The 25,629-nt window shown below is 36.0% G+C and overlaps 2 protein-coding genes across 2 annotated transcripts; both read left to right on the plus strand.

Annotated features, from left to right (window-relative positions):
* Positions 1-7,143: 7,143 nt before the first annotated feature.
* On the plus strand, positions 7,144-14,834 carry rdh12l (retinol dehydrogenase 12, like). Its single transcript, XM_028434697.1, has 7 exons — positions 7,144-7,256; positions 7,463-7,578; positions 9,321-9,476; positions 9,553-9,657; positions 12,657-12,866; positions 12,946-13,138; positions 14,478-14,834. Exons 1-7 carry the CDS (start codon positions 7,243-7,245, stop codon positions 14,578-14,580), a joined length of 897 nt encoding a protein of 298 aa, XP_028290498.1. The 5' UTR covers positions 7,144-7,242; the 3' UTR covers positions 14,581-14,834.
* A 1,263-nt stretch (positions 14,835-16,097) lies between these two features.
* On the plus strand, positions 16,098-25,445 carry LOC114454237 (highly reducing polyketide synthase easB-like). The gene is made up of 6 exons (XM_028434549.1): positions 16,098-16,297; positions 16,487-16,640; positions 18,551-18,711; positions 18,824-19,030; positions 19,190-19,371; positions 19,450-25,445. The coding sequence occupies exons 1-6, from the start codon at positions 16,207-16,209 to the stop codon at positions 24,988-24,990; spliced, it is 6,336 nt and encodes a 2,111-aa protein (XP_028290350.1). The 5' UTR covers positions 16,098-16,206; the 3' UTR covers positions 24,991-25,445.
* The last annotated feature ends 184 nt before the right edge of the window (positions 25,446-25,629 follow it).

The raw sequence follows: 25,629 nt of genomic DNA on the forward strand, positions 1-25,629 counted from the left end.
CAGGAAGAAGGAAACTGTAGCACATGAATGAAATATGTGGATAATGTTACTGTAAATCAAGCTGTATAGACTGTATGGCATTACAAGAGCTATCTGCACATTGAAAATAATGGCCTCCGCAATGGCAAAGACTGTATGCATGCGTGTGCGGGTGTGTGTTTGGGAAAAGACAAACATTTTATTTCAGTCACTAAGGAGCTGATGACTAAATTACTGTTGCTATAAGTGCCATGAAGCAGCTTCTCGTCTCAGAAACTGTTCCAAGGACCATCTCTGGCCTCTGTATGGACTCCTTGAAGCTGGTTCCTGGTGCTCACTTCAAAGTCAAACTGAGTCCCAGCTGTCTCCTGTCATGCAGTGATCACTGTGACCGTCACAGACCAAAGCGTTAACTATATTAGCTTGGTGTGACGCTGATGTTGCCCTATGCAGTGATACTTAAGGTTCACAGTGTGTGAGTCCGAAAGAAAACACAAGGAAAGAAAAAATAATCAGCGACTTCAGAAACTGACGAACTGGGTTGTAACAAGTTACCGAAAACAACCACAGCATGTTTTACACAACCAAGAAAAGATTTTGACACAAAAGATAGCCACAAAGCACCTTCACAGCTTTAAAAACACACTATTTAACTGAATTCACACAGTTTATGGATAATGTGTGACTTTTGTGTGTTGGTTCTTCTTGTTTGCTCTTTTAACTTATCTCAGATTGATCATGATCTGAATGTTTATACCAGTGGTTCTCAAACGTTTTTTGCTGAAGTACCCCCATTCTCCTATTTCTGAATCTAAGTACCCCTTTTGTACAACAATATACAACATTTTGCTCAGAATACTATAAAAACAAACTACTATAGAGCGTAATGATGGAATGAATCAATAAATGATAATACACATTTTTAAAAATCAAACTTTGTAAATAGGTAGTATACAACAGTGTTTAGTGCTTCCTGAATAGATTTATTTCTACAATTTTTATCATTTCTAGTCATCTCCCACCTGGTGTTGGACCAAGACGGACCCTTTTATTTTCAGTTCATGTTCTAATCAAGATCATTTTTATCATTATTATTATTATGTTTCATTTTGTAACACATCATTTTTAACCAAAAATGCATATTTTAAAATCCCTATACTTTTTAATGCTTTTATATATTAGTTTTCCACTCTCTCTCAAGTACCCCCTATGGTAGCACTACGTACCCCCATTTGAGAAATACTGGTTTATACCATGATGGAAATGAGTGCTTTTAATTTATTGTATTATCCAGTTTTTATGAAGTTGTATTTTTCTTTACAATAGTTTCATTATTAGTATTATTTATAATAATTTAAAGACTGCACTATAAGCCTTTAAAGTAAACTATCTATGAAGAATAAGACAGTAGCATCACTTAATTCAGGACGAATAATCACATTCACACAATTTCACCCTTACAATCATTGATCATTGTAGGAAAGCTTTTACAAATGAGGAAGGATGTGTTCTATTTTATATTAAACTGTTAAAGCCAGGTTCACCTGTTAATCTAAACATGTAAACCAAATATTTATGTGACAAATTAAAGCAGCCACACCTTCCCATCCTGAGCTGTGGGTGTCGACTTGTATTTAAAACGCTGATGGCTGTGTGTTGATACTGAGCGCAGGAATCTTTTGTTGGGCTTCCTTATAAATGAAAGGCGATTAGGAACGTCCGTGTATTGACATGCGTGCATCCTATTGGAGTGATGTCAGGTCATCTGATCAATGTAAACACGCTTGTGAGGCAGGTGTCTGAGTAAAGCCAAGTTTATAATTGTTAAAAAGTTCATACTTAGTCAAATTAGAAGTATATTGCTTTACATTAAAAGTAGTAAAATACATTGTCCTTTAGTGCCATTGTATGTTGTATGCTCCTCAAACATCAAAGCACAATTAAATATACAAAATGTTACAGTTAAATGCATTAAAGTGCTAAATTCACATGTTATGAAAGTTATAAACACATATTGTACAAATTAACAAACTTAGATCCAACCAAAAAAACGTGGTGAGATAGTGGTGGTTATTTACTGTCTACATGAACTAAGTTAAGAAGTAAAAAAAGATTTCTGATGTCTTAAATATATTTAGCAAAATCAATAATTCCAGTTTGATTTTTTTATATAGTGTTAATTAATTTTGGCTTCCTTTTTTTTAATCAAAAATCCTAATTCATGTATTTGTATATCATCCATCCTTCCTTTATTTGACCTGCTTGTTCCTGTTTTCAGGGTTGCTGGGGTCTGCTTCTATCTCCAGCTCTCAATGGGCGTTAGTCAGGGGTACACCCTGGACAGGGCGCCAGTCCATCAGAGGGCAACACACAGACACTCACATTCACTCCTACGGGCAAGTTTGAGACTCTAATCAACCCTAACAGTGATGATTGCCAGAGTAAATCCATGGGGTGAACATGCAAACTCCACACAGAAAGGACCCAAAGTGTCCACGCCAGGGCTTGAACCCACGACCTTCTTGCTGTGAGGCAAGTTTTGTTTTTATATTTATTTTTGTTTGAGTCAAAAGCCAGAAATTTAAACTGCATTCTATGAAACTATAGTAGAATTTGTATAATAATAATAAAAGTGAGAAAATATGTCTGATGTGACAAACATATGTCAATATCATATATGTTATCCTATGTAGCACCATCACAATAGGGAAAATAGTCCCCAAAATGTACTCTGGTGTTACATAATGTGACTTTCTGTTTTCTTTCAACTACTAACATGTTGGATCATTTCAATGCTGCAACATCAGAGCAACCTTTGGATGACCTTTTACAGTCTGATTTCTCCAGAGGAACAGGACAAATAGCTTGAGCTTAATAATCAAAGGCACAGGAAAAGTGGAGCTAAATGCTGCAGTGTGTTTCACTGAAATGTCCAGAGGTGAGACGAAGGAGTTGGACATCATGGCGTCCAATCAGTGGTGGTAAAAGTCAGAAGGAACAGATTGGCATCTTTGGAACACAGTGCAGCTGCAGTCAAAAAGCCATTAGACGAGGGAGATTGGATCAGCACAGAGAACTGGTTTGAAGAGATAAATGATATCGCTTGTATGTTATGTAACCACAGGAGGAGGTGAGGGAGGCGGAGAGGGTGAGAAACCAAACAGGCGTGAAGGATCCGGGGGCACATTAGTTTAAACAGAAGACGATCCAGTGGAGTTTTGTCTGGACAGTGAAGGTGGTGGTAAGAGACGTGTGATGTTTATCATCACCCACAGATATAGGGAGCTCAGAGTTTGGTAAATGAGAGCCTCGTCCTCAAGCCAGACAGCTCGTCTCCTTCATGTTGTAGTGGCCTAAACACTCACATCTGATCATTAAAAGCCACATAAATACACCAAGTTTATCTATTTCTTATATTTTTGGCTAAAAAAACCCCAAATATTTAAAAACTATTGAGGTAAAATATGAATTTAAATTTTTTATTAATTTATATATTGCCACTATAAATTTAATTGATGAACTTTGTGTTGTAAATATGAAATTGTATAATATTAATATTATGTACATGTCATATACATTCATGTGTATGTATGTCTATGTGTGTATGTATGTATATATGTTTGATGTGAATGTATAAACTGTATATAGAAAACTTGTGCAGGATATGTATTGAATGTATATTATGAAAACAGTAATATATTTTTTTATATATATTATATATATATATATATATACATTGTTTTGTGTTTTTTGTGTTTGTTCTGTACTTTTTTTGTTTGTGAAGAAAAGAAAATTTTAATTTGAAAAAAATCTCATTCATAAAAACAATACAATTTCTTTATTTTCTAAACTATGATTTTTCACATATTTAAGAAGACTAAAATAATTGTGTACATTATTTAGGTATGTATTTAATCTTGTTTTGTTTGTTTTTTGTTTTTTTTAATTTCATATATTGATGCACTATAAGCTAATACAGTGGTAGGCAGAGGTAGAAGTGAGCTTGTAACCATACGGTCACTGGTTTGAATCCATTAGGGGGCATTGAGCAAGTTCCTTAACCCTAACTCAGTGTTTTTCAACCTTGGTGTCGGGACCCCATGTCGGGTAGCCTGGAAATAAAATTAGGTTGCCTGAAATCACCAGTAATTGGTTAAAAAAAACTTGGTTTTTTTTAAATTTTATTATTATTATTTTTCACACAATAAATGTCAACAAACTGTATCCTATACGTAAACTTTCTCAAATATAAATTGAGTTCAAATAAAATGCAGTATAAAAATATCACACTAGTCACTTTGTGCACTAATCCTGGCTACTTTGTGTTTGTAACACACTTTAATAAACATAATTAAACACTAATTCTAGAAGTAGAAAAAAATGTCTCTGGGGTCACAGGACCTTTTGTTTATATCAAAATGGGGTCACGACCCAAAAAAGGTTGGGAACCTCTGCCCCTAACTGCATCTCAATAAGCCTTCAAGAAGTCGTTTCTAATCTTGACAATGTTGTTTTTTTTGTGTCCTTTGAAATAAAACAAGCTCATTTCCAGGTTAGGTAACACTGTCATTGTTGCTTATCAATACAAGAAATGTCCATGTTTATTTATACCTCATTGTCAAGTCTATTTATGTAAATATATACTTCCTTTTTTTATTCTCCATCTGCTATAGTGATGTTGTTCTCGTCATTTACTCAGTGCATCCCGTTGCCTCGCCATTGTTTGTGACTTGAAGGAAGCAGCACAGGTCAGATGAACTGTTATGATGTCCAATGTAGAAAATGTAGTATACAAAAACAGGGGGAAAAAAACTTCAATATTAGTAAATTACTCATTCTTTTTCATTTATTTACAATCCAGATGGGGAAAAAACCTAGAAAACACAATCCCCTGAGTGGTTTCCAGTCAGTCAGGTATATCTACGTTTAGTTTGTTCCCTACAGTCAGTTTACAGTGTCAGTGTTCTTCTCTAATTCATATTCTTACAGAATCTCACACGTGTACACTCATAATACACTAAAATTTAACCAAAAAGGGAAGGAAATGTTTGCTTACACACACTCAGCTGATTGCTGGTGCAGAGTTTCCTGGTCTGATGACCTTCTGTCCACAGCTTAAACCTGCTGTGTTGCAGAAACATTATCTGAGCTCAATAAATAAGCCATTGATAGTGTTTTGGCAAGAAAACATGTAACTTTTCTCCAGTTCACTCTCCTGTATTTGCAATAAGAGTGAATTTTAAACCAAGGATTAGATTTTATCGAAATAGCAGCTTTTCATCTTTTCATAGACATAACAGTGATACAATAACAGGGCCACTCTGTCTCTGTCTTGGCTGATTATGATACATTACTGTGTGCTGCCACCTACAGGGCACAGGCTGACATTACAGAAATCTAACTTAAAAGTGTTGTCTTTTTTTTTTTTTTTTACATTTTACTTATAGATATAACTATTCATGGGGTGCCGATTGTAAAATTGCAGATGCTAAAATAAACAGCAACTTTTTGCAACATTTACAAAACGTATGTGATTTATTTATGTTACTTTTGGCCAGATTCACAGTAATATTTGTGATATATTTTTCTCGTAATAATATCTTGTCAATGTTCAATATAAATATAAAATATAAATGTTACATTTAAATGCTAAATCTAATAGTTAAATGTTAAATATAAATACTAAATTTAAATGCTAAATATAAATACTAAATTTAAATGTTAAATATAAATACTAAATTTAAATGTTAAATAAAAATCTAATTATTGGATTTAAATATAAATGTTAAATCTAAATGTTGGATTTAAATATAAATGTTAAATCTAATAGTTAAATGTTAAATATAAATACTAAATATAAATGTTAAATATAAATCTAATTGTTGGATTTAAATATAAATGTTAAATTTAAATGTTAAATCTAAATGTTAGATTTAAATATAAATGTTAAATCTAAATGTTAGATTTAAATATAAATGTTAATTTTAAATCTTGTATGTTAAATCTAAATGTTAGATTTAAATATAAATGTTAAATCTAAATGTCTAGAAGTTTGTGGAAATACATACATGACAAAAATCCAACCGTTTTTCATAATGTAAAAAAGATCCATCAGACTGATACATAACGCAGGATACAGAGAACACACAAATGATTATTCTTACAAACACCAGATTTAAAACTCCCAGATCTCATCCAACTCAAAAGTATCGACATGATTTATAAACCAAGGAAAGGTTCACTTCCAAAAGAGTTGCAGAAAAGATTTTTAGAGAGAGAAGGGGAATGTATTTAAAGAAGAAAACTACATTTCAAGATTCAATCTACTGGAACAACACTGAAAAGGATGAGTATAACAATATTAATATTATTATTTAGGGATTCAATTATGGAACTGCCTAAAGGATGAAATGAAACAAAGCAGTGAAAGCACCAACATAAACCATTTTTAAAAGCTTTTTAAATCATATATCGTTAGTAAAAAGATCAACAATTATACCTGGAACAGCAATAATATACAATATGTATATAATGGTATAAATATATTAAAACATAATAAAAGGTTTTTGTTAATATATATATTGTCACTCTAGTTTTAATTGATGAAATGTGTCTCGTAAATATGAACTAGTATAATATTAATATTATGTACATGTCATATACATTCATGTGTCTGTACATATATGTCTGTACGTATGTATATGTTTGATGTGAATGTATAAACTATATATAAAACTCGTGCAGGATGTATATATTGTGAAAATAGTAATATAACATAAATATTTTTTGTGTGATATTATGTATAGAGAACCTTTTGTTTTGTTGTGATGGGGTAGGTTTGCTTCAATCTACACCCTTTCGGCTGAAGAATTACACAATTGACTGTTGTTTGTTTTGTTTTGTTTGTGAAGAGTGCCGAAATAAAATTTAAATTTAAAAAAAGAAAAATCTAATTCAAAATTTAAAAAAATACTTCAACCCTGTTACGGTTTAAATTAATCCGCATCTCTCCGCCTGTGCGGTGCATCTGTTTTTTTTTAATCGAGCGCTCCTTATAAAGAGGCAGAACCGATTTCTCTATCTCAACCAATTATAATCGGCCTATCAGACCACGTCGCAAACAATTGGCTAACACAACAGTCAATCAGTGTCATCGCTCTGGGTATTTCCGGTTTGCCTGTTTTCAAGTATTTGTCGCTCTCAGGGCGTGACTGTCATTATTAACCTGTCTGTTTAACGAGTGCTTCTGGTTTCACTGCTGCGATGCAAACAATAAGGTAACAATGTTTTATTATCTTTTTCGCTACTTTATTTTGGGGTTTTAGTTGTGTTTGAAACAGAGTATTGTTGTGTGAGATGAAATAAGATAAGAAGTTGTATTTAAGTTATATGTTGTCTTTGTACTAGTATTGGGTAATGTAAGCCATTGTGGTGCGTACTTGTTTTGCCGGTTGAGACACTGAGGCGTTTCTCAATACTGCAGGAACCTGTTCCGGGCTGCCTGGTCCTCTGCTGAGAGACTGGATGGAAAGACTGTGTTGATCACTGGAGCAAACACTGGAATAGGCAAAGAGGCAGCCATTGACCTGGCTGGGAGAGGTACCTGAACCCATACACACCTCATAGTAAATACATACAAAAGGTTAGTTGTTGAACAGATTTATTCCCCTCAAAATTCAAAGATGGCAATGACGTCACTGAACAAAAAGTATAAAAGCAAACTTCAATGCTCTACAAATGTTTATATGTACACTAAAAGGCCGTTTTCTCTCAAATATTGTTAAGAAATGTGTCTAAATCTGTATTAGTCAGCACTTTTTGCTTTAAAGAGATAGTCCATCCACCTCACAGGTGTGGCATATCATGATGCTAATGAGACAGCATGATTATTACACGTGTGACATGAGCCTTGTTCAATAATATTCCTTCAAAACCCACCACCCACTAAATCCCTGATCATTAAAAAAAAAAAATGTTTTACTTTAAATTTTATGATTTTTTTTTTTTTTTTCTTTCATATCACTGTTAATTTTACAAAATAATATATAAAATCTATACCCAGTAGCTAGTATTCTTTTGGTAAAAGTGTTGCAATTCTTACATATTTACCACAAGCTACACAAGATAAATGCTGCTTTTGCTATCACACAGGAAGTCGTGTCCATAATTAAAACTAGGAAGGGACATTTTGATATTTATTCTGTTTGTGTGTGGGTTCCTATGTTTTCCATAGTTCAGGTGACAAATAGAAAGCATTCCATCACTCCAATGAACCTACTTGTCCTGTTTTTGACTGAGCGAGTATGCCTGAACTCTGTGATTTGCACTGAGGAAGGCCAAAGCTTGGATTTACAAGAATGTGGCAGAGTTTTTCTGTATATTTTGTCTTTCAGCTCATCTGCTCTACCTCAAATCTCACAAAATGTGTTGCATCTATCTTATAGCTGCGCTTTCTGTATGCACCTTAGTCCTGGTTTTCCTTTGACCCTTCAAGATTAACCATTATCTGCCTTGAAGTTGTGTATTAGCACAGGCTAATCCTCTTCTGCCACCCTTTTGAAATCTGTCTGCAGATGATGAGTAATGCTGCTCACCTGTTAACTGAATTCTTTAACTTGAAAGGACGTCTTTCGTAAGCGGTTGGATTTTTTTTTTTTTTTTTTCTGGTGAGCTCAAACTGTGTTAAAGTTAAGTCATGCGATTTCTCTGCCTGTTTGTAAGTGTTGTTCCTGTTTTTTTTGTGGAAGTTTTTGTTGGGCAATCACAGGAGAGGTTTTTTTTTTCCCTCAAATGTGTAAATGTAATTTTGAACATAGAAACAGTAAAAAGGATTTTAAAAAATGCATTGTTTTTTTTTTTTTGGAGAGATTTTATTTAGTTACACTGTTTTCCGTAAAGCCTTGTAATGTACAAATTTCTCCACGAGAGGGCGTTCTTCACTTATGAACGTTTCATACATACCCAGTGTGTGAAAAAAAAAAACTAATATTGCTTTGCAGTTCGTGTTTTCTTTTGTCTGCACATGCTGTCGAACACGACAATCTTTTTAAGATGGCAATGCATGTTTTACTATTGCAATTAAATAAATTAATTTATTTTATTGCATAATTGTGACCACCACCAGCCCTCCCTAAGGAAGGGTAAGACACACTTTGTTAAAGGGAAGATATAAAAAGAGAAGGCAGTGTTACACCTTAGTGAGGGGAAAGGGAAGATGGAGTCAGGGTAGAATGGAGTGAGGAAGAGTCGACTGTTTTAAGGTGAGAGTGAAATGTGATGTTATAGTTGTGCATATTGTTCTTTTGTGTTTTCAATAAATATATTTTCTTCTTTGTTTTTAGGTGCTCGGGTCATCATTGGATGCAGGGACATGGAAAAAGCTGAAGCGGCTGTCAAAGAAATCATTGAACGCTCGGGCAGTAGCGACGTTGTGTGCAGAAAACTGGACTTGTCAGACAGCAAATCTATCAGAGAGTTTTCTGAGTTGATACACAAAGGTAAAATCATTAGATTCCTTCAGAGCAGGAGATGGAGCAGCCTCATCCACCTCTCACAGCTATGTTCCTCCTGCAGATGAGACCAAACTCAACATCCTCATTAACAATGCTGGTGTGATGGTTTGCCCGTATGGGAAAACAGCCGATGGCTTTGAGTTGCAGATTGGCGTCAACCACTTGGGTAAGTGACCAACAAAATAATGAAAACTAAAACAATAGAACTAGTGGGAAGGGAAAACAGCCCACAAATTAAATATTTGTGATCTTTGTTCATGACGACTTATTCAGTGTGCACATTTAAGAGTTTACCAGTATTATATACATTAGGTCAGTGCTTTACATCTAAGTAAACAAAGGCCAACATAATAATATAAACCTGTACACATCACATTGATTAATTGGAACTTTTTCTAATCATTTGTTTATTTGATGAATAGTGTTTGCATCTCAAAAGTGACGGCGCTACACCAGGGATAGGGGGCGCTATAGTCCCATCAAGAATTTGCACACCCCCAGTTAAGCCCCTTTTAAGCATTTTATTTAATATTTTAACGTACTTTTAATAATAATTTCTTGAATTCAAAAACATTAAGGTTCAATCCCTGCTTGTACACCATTCAATGGGGCCCATTGATTGACATTGAGCTAACGTGTATTGGAATGGATCGTTTTATAATAAGAAAAAAAAATAGTGCCTGTAGAAATTGAAGACCAAGAGCACATCTCCCTTTTTATTTTGGATTAATTGTCTGATTATTGGCTGGAGCAAGAGTGGCTGTCAGTGTTGAATAGGTCACTTTTCTACATGAATATTTTTATTTTTGCTGTTGCCTTGTGGTCACTTGTATTATGCTTAATTATTTTGTTAAATATTTTTTGATCAATTTCAGTTAAAACTACATTTATATCAAACATTCTGTGTTGCATAGCTTCTTTTATTGAAGAGAAAAAAGAACCTATATATAAGTAATAGTAAAAAAATCACCACCCCCACATATCAATCCCGTACCCCCTTAGTGCTGGTGTCACGGTCTGCTTTTACCTCCGTACTGAGAGAGATTATGAGCATGCGCACTCCCGGAAAATTAATTGTTGCTGTGAGTTTTGCTACTTCCACCGTGCTGAGATTGTTTTGAAATTGAATTTTCAATGTGTTTGTATATAAAAAAAAAAAATGTTTCATAATTTTATATAGTGTATTTAATATTACATGTATTGTTTGCATAGAATACATTATCAAACTATTTTTTTTGTACAAACACAATACATGTAATAATAATAAAATACCCCAGAGAATAAATTATAAAACATATATTTTTTATTATGACATGTATTCTGTTTGGATAAAAATAAAGCACATGTTGGAATATACTTTTTAAAAATGCATACTTCCTTTCACTAATTTCCCATGGCAAGCTTAGTATGGCAATCTGAGTCAACAACTTGAGTAAGTAATAGTGTCTCATGCAGCAATCGCAATACGTACTGAGATTGTAAAATAATCTCAGCCTTTTAGAGAACAAGAACTACTTATGACTCTTGTAAATTGGCCTTACAAACATTTTTGGTTCCTGTAGAATCAGTTTATTCTACTTTTTGTTTTATGTTACTATATATATATATATATATATATATATATATATAGTCAGATCTTGCTCAACTTGTCATTAATTTGTATTTAATCTTGGCTTTAGTTGTTAAAGTTTACCTGCAAACAAAAAATAAACATCCTAACATTCCTGAGGGTGTGTACAAATGTTTTTTCTATTATTTTCTTTGTGTGCATTTAAACTTGTCACAACTAGCGTGCCCCATAATTTGGGAACCACTGCCATTGGACACCCCTGTGTTGGTGTGTAATGTGCTTGTGCACACTTAACTGGACATTTGTGGGACTGTTGTAGCTGAGCTTGTTGTTGAATCATCAGTTATTGAATGTTGTGTCTTAGCTCTGTGACCAACAGTGTGGTCGTTACTTTAAAAAGTATTGGACCTAAAGTAGCACAAGCTTTAGACATTATGCTGGTACAAAGTACTGCCATCACTGCTGTTATCTCTGTTTTTATTGTTTTAATATGTATTATATAACACGATTAATCAAAATGTTATTACCGGTACTATAACAGTATGAAGTGACCTAAATTCTTACTTCAAATTATTTTGAAAATCTGACTCTTTAATGTTTTGAACACACTTGTACCTATTGGTATTTATCCTCTAATAACAATCTATTTTGGCCTTTATTGAATCCTGTTATCGTTCAGGGTTTCTCATATCTGATAGGCCACTGTTTATATAAGGAGTGGAATTTATCAGCCTGAGTTTACAACATGTGGGTAGTTTGGCCTTTCACCACCAACTGATCCTTGATTGTGCAGTTTTTAGGAGTATGTGTTGTGTTGCTTTGCCAACTACAGTGCAAACAATTAACCAAATGACAGAAATTATTACAATGAATTCCCATTAAAAGACTGTTATGTAAGAGAATCAAATCTATTGTTTAGAAACTAAGCAGTAATATTAATGTATATTATTTTTAGTAAGACAAATGTCCTTAGGTGTAAGTAGGCCCATTCGCTATTTCAATAATAAAAGGGTTTTATATTACATTATTTTCCAGTTTCTCATAGCAACCCAGTGAGCAGGCAGTTCAGATGTGTATAAACAATTGGTGCAGTATAAAAATGTTATTCATTATCAGAACATGCATGCTGCCTCTGTGCATATAAATCTGTTTGATTTTCAAGAAACTAATAATCTAAATGCTCACTAGGCTATTAAATTAATATATTTAATTAAGACTTACTGCATTGTCTTTTTTGTTTGAACGCTGATGTAAAAGACACGGTACAGTAACTTCTCACCAAGTTTAACCGTGTACATTTTTTTTAAATATCAAAATGACAAAAAACTACTTGAACCTAATAATTGTGTCCGTCCTTTATTCACTTTTGTTGTTCTTCTCGCTTGCTGCTCAGTAATAATGTCACATCTTCTTCGTCTCAGCATTCGTTTCTATTAGCTGTTCACCTCTGCTGCACATGCACTGATCACGTCTCTGATCAATAAATTACAAGGATTAGCTAAACCAGGCATCATCCTGTTATCCAAGATGTTCTAATCCTACTTTAGTGAAAGCCTCCCCACTGGTCTGATACAGATATTCTTGGTCCTCTGTAGGTCATTTCCTCCTCACCTATTTGTTGATTGACCTGATCAAACAATCGAGCCCAGCTAGGATCATCACGGTGTCCTCTATGGCTCATTCCTGGGGCTCCATCAATCTGGAGGACATCAACAGTGAGAAGAGCTACGATAAGAGAAAAGCCTACGCTCAGAGCAAACTGGCCAACGTCCTGTTCAGCCACTCACTGGCAAAACGACTGGAAGGTCTGCACAGAGATTTAAAGAGACCATGTTATGCTTCTCCTCATTGTTAAACCTGAGTTTAATGAATTGTGTTTTTCAGGCACAGGCGTGACAACGTATGCTCTCCATCCTGGAGTAGTGCAGACTGATTTGTGGCGTCATCTGAACGGTGCTCAGCAGTTGATCATGAAGATTGTGAGTCCTTTCACAAAGAGCTCAGTACAAGGAGCTCAGACGACCATTTACTGCGCCGTGGAACCATCACTGGCCAATGAAACAGGAGGATATTACAGGTTAGCAACAGGTGTTTTATCAATACACTGGTGTTTTCATTAGGCTTTTATTTTCCTATTCAGACTTCAGTTCTTTGATGAAGAACCCTGTAAGACCTGAGCCAGTAGCTGGGTTTCCATTACCCTTGGAAATCCGCAAAATCCAAGTTTTTACGCTTTCATGAGGAGGAATTTCAGATATTTCGATATTGAAATGTCTCAAAAGCACAATGGAAACACTTTTTCCGCAAATACATGTCACAGAACGTGACATACTTGGTTATATGATGTGAGGTACCTGGTCACATGATAAAAATTATCACTGCCACATTGGACGTGAAACAACAAAGGAATGTTATAAGGAGGTTCCGAGCGTCCGTCTTCCTGCAGGGAAGTCTCGTGGGATGAGATTTCACGGAGTTACGAGGCTCCTGCCCAAAACAACGTTCAATGGAAACACGTTCAAAGCGCATTCATACTTTGTCGACATTTAGAAATATCGCTTTTATTTTGCGAAAATCTGTAACGGAAACCCAGCTATTGTTGCTGTTTTGCACTCACTCGTTTCAAGAACAAAGTTAAAGCTGCAGTATGTAAGTTGTTCTTCTTTTGCTTCATTTGGTCAAATATCCATAATCACTTTTGAGCATATTGTAATTCAAAGTGTTCTGAGTGGACACTGTAATTTTACAAGTCTCATGATTCTACATACTGCAGCTTTAATGCAAACGATTGAATGATGATGACTTGCATGAAATAAGTGTTGCTCATTTATCCAAAAAGTGCCACTTGTTATCACAGGAGTTTGTATTACTAAGTTTTTTTTAACTAAGTCTTAATGAAAGGTATAAGATTTTGAAAAATGAATTAAAAAAAAAAAAAACAGAATGTTAATCAGCTTTTTATAATTATATATAATTCCCTAATATTTCTGTTGACCAAATTCAAAGTTTCATTTAGAAAACTACAATTCCAGAAAAATGTCTGTGGCAAATATTTGAGTGGGCGAAAGATATTATTGCCTCACACTTAAGACAGATCACATTATTGACTTTTGATTAAATCTTTTATTTTGGTAAAAACCTGAAAATACTTGTAGTTTTTTTTAATGCAACCCAACAAAATATGGAGTGGTAGTTGCCAATATGTGTGAGGTTTGATTGTGCATGCACACTGCTAAATACCAGTACCAAAGTAAAGTAAAAACTGACAAATTATTGATTTTTCCCACATCCTTCTATATAAAGAATACATCTATTGACTTTATAATACATTTTCTTCATCTTTAATATTAAAAAGATCACAATATTTCTGACTGAAATACATTTATTTTGTCTCACTGTGTGTTTTTTCATTCCAGTGACTGTGCTGCTGCCAGCTGCTCAGCTGCAGGAAAAGACGACACGTTGGCTCAGAAGCTGTGGGAGCTGAGCTGCCAAATGCTCTCTTTAACATGGGAATGAGATCACACTTCTCTCTACCTGGAATCATCACGTCTCTAAAACAGACTCTCTTTGTATAACAAGCCAAAGATGCATCGATTACTAACAAATGCTAAGGCATTTATTTTCACCAAGCTCTAATGTTCTTCATTACTACAGTTGAATGTTTTGTACTGTTAACTACTGTAAACGCACTTAATGCAACTTTTTTATTGCGAGTGAACTTTTGTCTTTGTTTCTGTGCAAGTATTTTGACAATAAAATTCTAACCTTTTCTTGGTTTTAATTTTTGTACAAGAAAAACACAATGGATTATACATGTGTTTAGCACTCATGTAATGGCAACAGCTCAGGATAAAGCCACTGTTGTAGATGAGTTACATAACAACACTATAAAGCACTTTGGCATTTATGTCTATCCATCCGTCCATTTTCTGATCCGTTAGGTCCATTACAGTGCCTATCTCAGCTCTCGTTGGGCAGGGGTACACCCTGGACAGGTTGCCAGTCATTTCGTGCTTTATTAAAAATGTACATTTTCACAAAATCAAGTTGGACAAGTGTATTTAAAAATGCTCTAATTTTCCTTTGGAAAGCCCTTTGTAATATAGGATTTGAAAAGTTCTCCATAAATAAATACATTTTAAACAAGGGAAAAAAAACAAGATTTCAAGTGTTTACTTAAAATGTTAATGAAAAAAAACACGAGCCACAGCTTCTGATGTGGTTGATAATATTCTTCAATCATTTAAATATAATCAGGAACAAGAATAGGTCAGATGTGATCAAGGACTTGGCTTTGGGGGCTTCCCACTATTATATAGTCTTCAATTAGGCAGATACTTTCATTTTGACAATGAATAAAATGTAATCCACCCCAAATAAATCTGCCACAAATGTTTTTAAACTGCTCAGTTAACTTTGCTTGTCCTAAATACATTGTAACCACTCCCAGTTTATATCTTGGTCTTTGAACACTTTGATAACACAGACATAAATAAAGCCTTATGATTTATAATGGGACCTGTTGATTCAGATAAATGTAACCTGTATGACCTTAAGGCAAATCAAATGGTGTTCATCTTCTGGACAAGAAATCCTTAAACACTTTTCTTTATATTTTATTGATGACCTGCAGACACATTCTGATCCACATTGGTATCAAACATAGATGATACATGGATTTAATTCTTTGTGCAATATTTTTGTTTTGGATGTTCATTTGAGTATTTCGAGAAGTAAAAAGAATTGCACAAAGCCTGTGTTCACTCTACACCATATAGTATGATTAAAAACAACCAATGTACCTGAATACGTTTTACTTTTAAATGTGTTTCCAAAGACAAAAGAGTCATCAACGTCTCTGCGATGAAATTGTTTAAAATGACATCTTCTGTCAAACTCAAAGTCACTTTGTTAAATAACATTTATTGAGTCCTTAAATTTCTACTAATCATTAGCAATGTGCCATAAATGTGTGCACTGAACTCTTTCATCCCCAAGGATACATTTACAATCAATCATTAATGTTTCATCAAGAAAAGAAGCTGCCTATAAGAGTCGACCTGTGGTCCTGCAGTGATACCATCACTGGGAGAAAGAGCAGAGGGGATGATTTAAGGACATATCAGTCTTCAATAGACATGCATGTTGATGTCTTCTGATTCCTTCACTGTCAAGATGGAGGAAGCTGAGGATAAAATTGCAGTTATTGGGATTGGATGCAATTTTCCTGGAGGTAAAATTAACATATAGTAAAGTCAGTTTTTGCTACGTAAAAATCTTTAATTTCCAGAGGTTCTTTTATTCACATTTTTAACATGTTTATCATCTCGAGTCTTAAAATTTAACTGTTCAATATAAAAATGAAATTTGCCTCTCACCTTTTATTCCCTGACACCCGTTGTACTTTTTCTCTTGCCACCAGGAGAAGGGCTCGACAACTTCTGGAAGGTTCTGGTTAATGGCAGAAACTGTTCTGTGCGGATTCCCAGTGAGAGACTGGATTTCTCCAGCTGGTATGATCCAGATGACAGCAAAGCAGGGAAATGCCGCACTGAAACGGCTGCCCTTATTGACGGGTAGGAACATCAGCTTATTGAATTATATTTGTAATTTGAAATGATAATTTAAAATCCTACAATATAAAGGGGATGATGCAATTGACTATTGTGTATTAAATGAATGTGTAACTAAATGAATGAATTCTTGCTCATTCACTTTAAAAGTAAATAACAAAATATCCATATTGTAATAAATAGCTCTGGCACTTTTTTTTTTGTTTAAATTATTTTAACTATTCAAATTATCTTTGCTCAATAAACAGAACATGTCACAAAAAATATTTAATTAAAAATCTAAGTTCATCCTTCCACTTCCACAAGATTAATAATACTTTGCATAAAACTACTCAAAACGAGTACACCATAGGAATATAGAATATAAAAAGTTAATAGGATAAATGTAATAATTCATTGAACAGGCAATATTTCTTGGATTGATAAACAAACTTTTAAAATCCTAAAAGGATGTATTTTTAAAAAAAAAAGTATAGACCTGTCCATCCTCCTGTACAACTTTTAAGTGATGGTAAAATACTTTAGTGTTGATTGTGGGATAAAAGGTTTAAATAGAAAAAAGAACGGAAAATGGGATAAAACATACGCCAGGCTCTGATGCTTTATGTTGTAGTAACTATGAGATAATAATTTGAATGAGTCATAGATGGGAATGTCAAAGACCTTGGAAAGGTAACTGAGGCAGTTATCATTATCAGTAGCCTACTTTATGGAGCACTAATAAAGCTGAGTTTGTCCCTCTCCCCACTCAAAATCACAGCTTGTTTTTAAAGGAGGCACAAACAAGTGTTTTTGGCAATTTCACTTTAGTGAAACAATTAGAAATACCTTACAGGCATCTAAAAACACTAATTGATTTTTTTGAAATAAGACATTTTACACAAAAACAAGGAAAATTTAAGAAACTTGATATTTCGTAATTCATCTATTTTTTAATACCGTAGGAGTTAAAAGGAGATAAAGGTTTTGAACCCTTTTTACATATTTGTGGACCTTTAAAGATGAAGCATAATTTACATTATTTTATTAGAGAGATATTACATTTATTCTTGTACAATTGGAACTTTTTAAAGATTACTTTAAAGATAACGTGAGGCAAGTAATTGCTAAAACAGGTAAAAGGCCTTTCTGAGTAAAACCTGACTGTACTAGTTCATCGACCTAATTAACAAGTGTTTAACCCTTGATTCTCTCTGACAACAACATGACGTGTGTTAAGCAAACATTAGCAAAGCTTTATTATATATTAGGGGTGAGACAATAGACCGAGTTCACAATATGATACGATAGATGAATAATTGGTTCACGATAATGATACAATATTTTGGAAAAGGAAAAAAGGCCCAAAAACTTGTGGTTGGAAAATTAACCATGCTTTTATTTGACTTTAACTCTGGGCATACTTACATAGTTACTCTCGATATGACCTTTTCAACTCAATAGGAATAGACTAAAGTAACAAAAAAGTGCCACTCTGCAAATAGAATAGAAAAACAGAGACATTTCGTGCCAGTCTAAAATTAAAACCAAATCATGTCATCATAACGTTCTTCAAAAAGTATTCTTACCTGCGCATGAACTTTACAATACAAGCATTAAAAAAATAGAACAGTCTACACAGCCGAAGTATTATGTATTTCAGCATTATATATATATATAACAGGGATCCGTCGAGGATTGCCAGATACAAAACTTCCGCTCCAAAATGTCCCATTTAACAATATAAAGTAAACATATGACTCCATACGTACCTTAGATTACTTTTTTATCAAAGATCAAAACCACCCAAAGAGTGTAAATCTACCCAATTTAGCAAAACTTGTTCCATCCAGTGTTTAACCCCAACTTGCATCCTGACTCTGGAGAGTCGTATAGCATCTTGTAATACCTCCAAACGTTTTGTCTGTTTTTAGGTTTAATGAATTTGATCATAAATTCTTTGGCATCAGTGACAGTGAAGTGGAGCAAATGGATCCTCAACAGAAACAACTCCTTCAATGTGTCTACCGGGCTTTAGAGAATGCTGGGATTCCAATGGAGAAAGCAAGTGGCACCAGAACTGGAGTGTTTGTCGGTAAGATGATAAAATTGTATTTTTTTTATTCTGATTTGAAAGCAGCCTTTGTCAGAGAGGTTTTGGCAATAGGAAAGTTGATGTCTTTTTTTTGTTTTCTTTGGTATTTCAGGCATGATGAACAGAGATTATGAAACAAATGCAGCACATGTTCACCCAAGTGTGATCAACCACTGGACAGGCACAGGACTGGCCATGAGTATAGCAGCAAACAGGGTCTCCTACATCTTTAACTTCACTGGACCTTCATTGTCAATTGACTCCGCCTGTTCATCATCACTTGTGGCTCTTCATCTTGCCTGCCTATCCATTAAACAAGGTCTGTACATCTTCTGCATAAACTCACTGACACTTTTCAAGCATTTCAAAGATAAACTGGTGAGAAGCCAATTTTCCACACTGGTGTTCTCTGCATTTACAACATGGCAATTGATTGTTTTAAGAGGAGATAGGAATGGACTTCTTACTATCTTATCAGGTGATTCTGACATGGCTGTTTGTGGAGGAGTCAATTGCATCATTGAGCCAAGAGTGTTTGTTGCACTCAGCAAAGCAAAGATGATTGCACCTGATGGGAAAAGTAAACCCTTTTCCACAAGAGCAGATGGCTACGGCCGAGGAGAGGGCTGTGGGGTGGTACTCCTGAAGCCACTGAAAAAAGTAAGTGTGCACAGTTGGTTTATTAATATATGTTTTACACTTACTTTTTATTTACTGTTGTTTTATTTTCACATAAAGGCTCTTCAAGACAATGACAATATCTGGGGTATCATCAGTAAAACAGGAGTCAACCAAGATGGACACTCAGTCACTCCGATTACCAAACCCTCTATGACACAACAAGAAGAGCTGCTGTGCAGAATGTACACTGAGTCTGACATTGTAAATGTTCAGTACATAGAAGCACATGGGACTGGAACTCCAGTAGGAGACACAACAGAGGCAACAAGCATCTCAAACGCGATCACAAAACACAGACCACCTGGTTCACAGCTACTAACGATTGGCTCTGTGAAGAGCAACATAGGGCACACAGAATCAGCTGCTGGTGTGGCTGGTCTAATTAAGGTCCTCCTAATGATGAAACATGAAACTATTGTTCCCTCAGTTTTTTACAGTGATGAAACTTCCAGTGTAGACACCAAATCCTTGAACATCAGGATCCCCAAAAGAATGGAAAAGTGGAAATCATCTCGTACAAGAGTTGCTGGGGTGAATAACTTTGGCTTTGGGGGAACAAATGCCCATGTCATTGTCAAACAACATAAGAAACTAAGTGTTCAAAAAAGGATTAATGAGAGGCAGTTAGGGTACTTTGTTTTGTCAGCCAACTCAATGAAATCCCTCTCTATGACAATAGTTGACACCATCAAACAGTTGGCGACAAATGGTCAGGTTGATCTAGATTCTCTGTTGTACACATCGTCTTGCAGGAGAAGTCACTACAAACACAAATACAGAATAGCAATGGCCGTATCATCTGTGTTTGACCTTGAAGAAAAGCTTAAAGCAGCTGTGGACAAAAACATTTCTGCAGCTTACTCAAATCCAAGGCTGGTGTTTGTTTTCTGTGGCAATGGTTTAACTTACCATGGAATGTGCAAACAGCTGCTAAAATCTGAGCCTGTGTTCAGAAGGAAAATTGCAGAGATTACACAGATTTATCTAAATCTGTGTCCTCTGAACATACTTGACACTCTTGAAAGTGAGTTTGAGAGTAGTGACTACAGAAGTCCTGATGTTGCACAACCTCTTCTGTTTGCTGTCCAGGTTGGGATTGCTACTTTACTGCAACAGTGGGGTGTAAAGCCTGATGCAATTCTTGGTCACTCGGTTGGTGAAGTGGCGGCCGCTCATTGCTCTGGCCTCTTGTCTGTTGAAGATGCTCTTAAAGTCATATATTACCGCAGTTCTCTACAGAAGAAGGTGACAGGGGGAAAGATGCTTGTAGTCAGTAACATGGCTGTGTCAGAGGTAACTTCTCTTCTTCCACATTACTCAGGCAGAATTTGCATTGCTGCTTTTAACAGCCCCCAGTCCTGCACCCTCTCTGGAGATGCAGATGCAATAAAGAACATAAAGGAGATGCTAAGTACCTCTGAAAACAGTGACAATCTGTTCCTCCATGTGCTTAATGTTTCTGCTGCTTATCACAGCCACTTGATGGACCCAATTTTGCCAGATATTAGGGAGCTGATTGGCTCCTTGCAAGAGAATAACTGTCAAACCGAGTTGTACTCAACAGTCACAGGCAAAGCAATGCAGCCAGGCGATTTCTGCACGGGGGAATATTGGGCCAGAAATGTTCGTGAGCCAGTTGCTTTTGTAGAAGCAGTAGAGTCAGCAGCTAAGGGAAAGAAGAACATTGTGTTTGTGGAGATTGGGCCAAAAAGAGCACTGCAGAGAAACATCATAGAGCTGTTTGGAAATGAAACAAAAGTTATTGCTTCTGTGCACCCACAGAAAGATCATGAGTCAGTCATTTCGGTTGTTTCAAAACTGTTTGAACTGGGTGTACAGGTAGATTGGAGCACCTTCTACAGAGGCTCTGAAACAGTGCCTCTACTTTTCCCAAAATACCAGTTTGATTGCTCAGACAGAGATGTAATAATTGGTGCTGCACAAAACAATAAATCAGGAAATCATCCTGTGCTCTGTCAGACAGGAAGTGACCGCAACATTTTTACCTGTGACCTGATGTCAGATTCATCTTTCTACTTGAAAGAGCACAAACACAATGGCGTACCCATCATCCCGGGTGCTTTCTATGCCGAGTTGGGTGTAGCTGCATTTCTGGCAACGGCTAAACCAAAAGTGCCCCTCAGTTCTCTTCAGCTTAGTGTCACTTTTCACAGTCCATTTGTTTTGACCCAAAATTCACCAGAGATGAAAGTGCATTTGGAGCAAACACAGGAAGAAACTCGCTTTACTGTCCTCTCTGCATCTGCAGTATATGCATCAGGAACAGTGGTTTCAAAGCAGGAGAGGCTGATTGAAGAACAGTCTATTTTGATCAGCTCCATCTTCAAACGCTGCACATCTGTAGTGAACTACAAGGAGTTTTATGGATATTTATCACAAGGTGGCTTTGAATATGGACAGGTTTTCCAGAATAAGGAGGATGTGCACTATGGAGAGGATCTGAAAGAAGCTTTTGCAGAAGTCTGCATTCCAGAGGATTTGCGGCCCCATTTGCACGACTATTACATTCACCCAGTTGTCTTGGATTACCTGATGCAGCTTCTTCCAGTTACAGTTGAGCATGTCTTTGCTGGTAGGCCAGGATTTCCAGCCAAAATAGGCAGCCTGATCGTGTGTGGACCTTTGGAAAATGAAATGATTGTCTATCTGAGAGCAATATATGTGGGTTCTGATCACTTTGAAATTTGTGGCTGTTTTGCAAATAAAGAGGGCAGAGTGTTGGTTGAGGTGAAGCATGTAATAATCCAGTATCTTGGCAATCGTGCTGATGTGGTTCAAGACTACTTCTACCACAATGACTTCAGTGTCATCCCAGGATATGAACGTTCTCCTCCTCCAAAGGCGTTGGTCTTTGGTGACGATATTGGAATCTCTAAGGGTCTTCAACAACATCTGGACTCAAATTCAAGATTCATTTCCGTCACACATGCAAAAGACATCATAAGCAAAGGATTTCCATCTCTTTTGGCAAATCTAAAAATCACAGATGTTGAGAAACATTTTGATGAAGTCTTGTTCTTTTGGGGCAAAGAAAACCTCACTTCTTCGCCACCTGATGTCGTCTTGCAAATATTGGCAAACTGCTGTGAGGTTTTCCGCCAAATTGTCCTTGAACTGAAGCAAATTCGGTTCCCAAAATCTATCAGAGCTGTGACCTACTGTTCATCTGACATCACAGTGGACCACATCAATCCAGGTTTTGCTGTTGCTGGTATGACGCGATCTTTTGCTGCAGAGATACCTGATCTCTCTTTTCAGCTGATTGACATTAGTGCAATTTCTACAAAGAACTTTGAAGCACTATCTGAAGTTTTAAGGTCATTTCCTTGCAGTAAATACCCAGAGTTAGTGGTAAAAGATGGACAGATTTTGAAACCTTCTATTGCTCGAACCCCAAATGAGACAAATGGTGGTTCACAAGGCAGATGCACCTCTAACATGCAAAATACATGCATCTTTTTGACAAGTGATGCACACAAAATAAGTCAAGTCAGTGCGGTTTACAGTGATGAAGATGCAGGGCTGATCAGTGACACATCAGTTGAAATCAAGCTAACAAAGCTGTGTGTTCATTCGACTGATTACTTCCCTGTCAGCGTTTCACATCTGAAATTTGGCCAATCATTGTATTGGAACAAGCACTCCTCACAGAAACATAAGCTGCTGGCTCTTGACTTTAGCGGTACAATCGCAGCTGTTGGAAAGGATGTAAGAAAGTGGAAAGTGGGAGACCGCGTTGCCTCCTGTTATCCTGTGCAAGCTGCTACCAAAGTCAGAGTTCCCGAGGATGTTTGTTATAGCACCAAAAGATTCTTGTTTCTTCAAAAAACACCCTGTGTTTCTTACTTTGTGCTTGCGTGGGCGATCTTGCATCGAGCCTTGCCTAGAGCCAAGGACAATTTAGGAATCATAAGCAACTCACCAAATTGTGCACTGGTGAATGTTTTGGCATGCACTTCTACCAAACTAGGCTGGAATGTGATTATGAGCCCACCATGCAATGGCAGTTTGTTGAATGTCCCTAAAATAGATGCATTTGTTATCATGCCTCCGTTTAACGAATCCATGACAGCTGAAGTTTGCAACTTTCCAGGAGTCAAACATGTTATAATCATCTGTGATTCTCAGGCTGATGGTGTGTCCATCCATGAAGTGTTTCAGAACTTGAAATCTAGTGTCAATGTGGAGATTATCAAGATGTCTGACATTTTGCAGAAGGGATACCTGAGAGCCCATAGGTCTCGCATCCATCACTGGTTGAAATCTCTAAACGTCAGCACAAAAGTTGCTGCTGAAAACTACACCTTTCAGCCAATGCAATCTGAAAATGATAGACAAGAGATATCACACTCTTATTTCAAAGCAAATAAATTGGCTGTGGTCTCACTTGAAAGGGCAGCTGATGTGGTGCTGTCTGACATTCCAGTGCTACCAACCCAAAAACAGCTTTTTCGAAAAGGAGCAGTGTACATAGTGGCAGGTGGGCTTTCTGGTCTGGGCTTTGAAACTGTCAAGTTCATCTCACAGAAAGGCGGAGAGTATATAGTCATACTCTCCAGGAGTAAGCCCACACTGAATGTGCAGCAAGATATTCACAATGTGGAGAAACAGTGTGGGAACTCTATTGTCAGCATAGAGTGTGACATTTCAGTTCCTCAGCAAATGCACAAAACAATCACTCTAATTGATCAGAAGTTCCCAAACTGTCCAATCAGAGGTGTGTTTCACAGTGCTGTTGTCCTACATGATGGGTTGATTGAGACCCTTAACAAATCTATGTATGAGAAGGTTTTCAGACCAAAGGTCAATGGTGTGCTAAATCTGCACAATGCAACTCTTAAATGTCAGTTAGATTACTTTGTGTGCTACTCCTCTATCTCAGCTTTTCTGGGAAATGCGTCTCAAACAAACTACGCAGCAGCAAATTCCTTTCTTGATCTGTTTTGTCAGTACAGGCGCAAACTTGGTCTGCCTGGACAGTCTATAAACTGGGGAGCATTGAATCTTGGGCTGCTTTTGAACAAGGAACATTTTCAGAAGTTTCTGGAGGCAAAGGGAATGATGGTGTTGGATGTGACTGAGATTCATAAAAGCTTGGAGCAATGTCTAAGAATAAACCGCCCCCAACAAGCTGTGTGCAGGTTTCACTTCAGAAATATCAGGTACAACATTCTCTCTCAAAACCAGGCCCTGACAATGCGTTTGTCTGCACTAGTAGAGGAAGCCTTCCAAAAATCCAAAGAGGTTGTGTCACAGGATAAAGAAACTGACAAGATCTCAGCTAAAGATTATGTTTTCTCTTTGCTGAGTGAGACCGCAGGTTTAGACCAGACTGAACTAAAAGATAACTCGCCTCTTTCATCTTTGGGTGTTGACTCCATGCAGGCCATGACTCTGCAGAATCTGATCTTTCAGGAGAAAAGTGTAAATGTACCTTTGGTGAAGCTACTGGATCCCAATGCTACTCTGTCAACAGTCATTGACATTCTGTCTGGAAAAGATGATGTTGAGAATTTTACTGAAAAGCAAGAATCTTCTCTTGCCGAGGACAGGGTGGATGAAACCACCAGACTGTAAATACTCACAGCACTGGAATAATCAATCTGTTGGAATGTGTACTTAGTTCTGCCAGAAACATTAACAATTTCATCAGTTTTAACCCCTTATATTTACTTTTCATTTGTGTTTTAAATCAGAGAATTAAATTTTTTGATGAACATTTTTGTTTAAGCCAAATGCCAGTAACTGATTTCATTACTTTATGTTAGTATATGCATATTCATGCCTTAGAAGGGGAACATTTAAAACAGTCAGCACTAAAATGTGAAAAATATGAGTGTAATGTTGGTAATTCAGGTGATTTGCTGTTGTGTTCAAGGTTTAGAAATCCTTATAAGGATTATATGTATATTACATTATTGACAGATCTCTACCACATTGCAGAAATATTTTTGGACATTTTGATAATTAATGATTTAAAAAATATGAATACTTAATTTGAAAAACTTTCAATAAAGTTCAGTAATTTGTAAGAAATGTTTTTGTTTATTTCCTTTTGTACAAGACTTTGATAATCATCATTAAAAGAAGAAAAATAATGAGGTGAAAAATGTTTAAAACCACTGAGTAACATTAATAATTACTTATTGATAAAGAATGGAAAAATACCTGCTATGATACCCTAACCTGGCATCTTGATCAGGCAATGCATAGGAT

Source organism: Gouania willdenowi, chromosome 20, assembly GCF_900634775.1.
Source record: "Gouania willdenowi chromosome 20, fGouWil2.1, whole genome shotgun sequence".
Lineage (NCBI taxonomy): Eukaryota > Metazoa > Chordata > Actinopteri > Blenniiformes > Gobiesocidae > Gouania > Gouania willdenowi.

Excerpts from the sequence above, each read along its gene's own strand:
- rdh12l (XM_028434697.1), top strand. Across the intron at positions 7,579-9,320 it reads CATTGACCTGGCTGGGAGAG|GTGCTCGGGTCATCATTGGA; the intron begins GTACCTGAACCC and ends CTTTGTTTTTAG. Across the intron at positions 12,867-12,945 it reads ACTGGCAAAACGACTGGAAG|GCACAGGCGTGACAACGTAT; the intron begins GTCTGCACAGAG and ends TGTGTTTTTCAG.
- LOC114454237 (XM_028434549.1), top strand. The coding sequence starts at position 16,207 with ATGTTGATGTCTTCTGATTCCTTCACTGTCAAGATGGAGGAAGCTGAG. Across the intron at positions 16,298-16,486 it reads TGGATGCAATTTTCCTGGAG|GAGAAGGGCTCGACAACTTC; the intron begins GTAAAATTAACA and ends TCTTGCCACCAG. Across the intron at positions 16,641-18,550 it reads ACGGCTGCCCTTATTGACGG|GTTTAATGAATTTGATCATA; the intron begins GTAGGAACATCA and ends GTCTGTTTTTAG.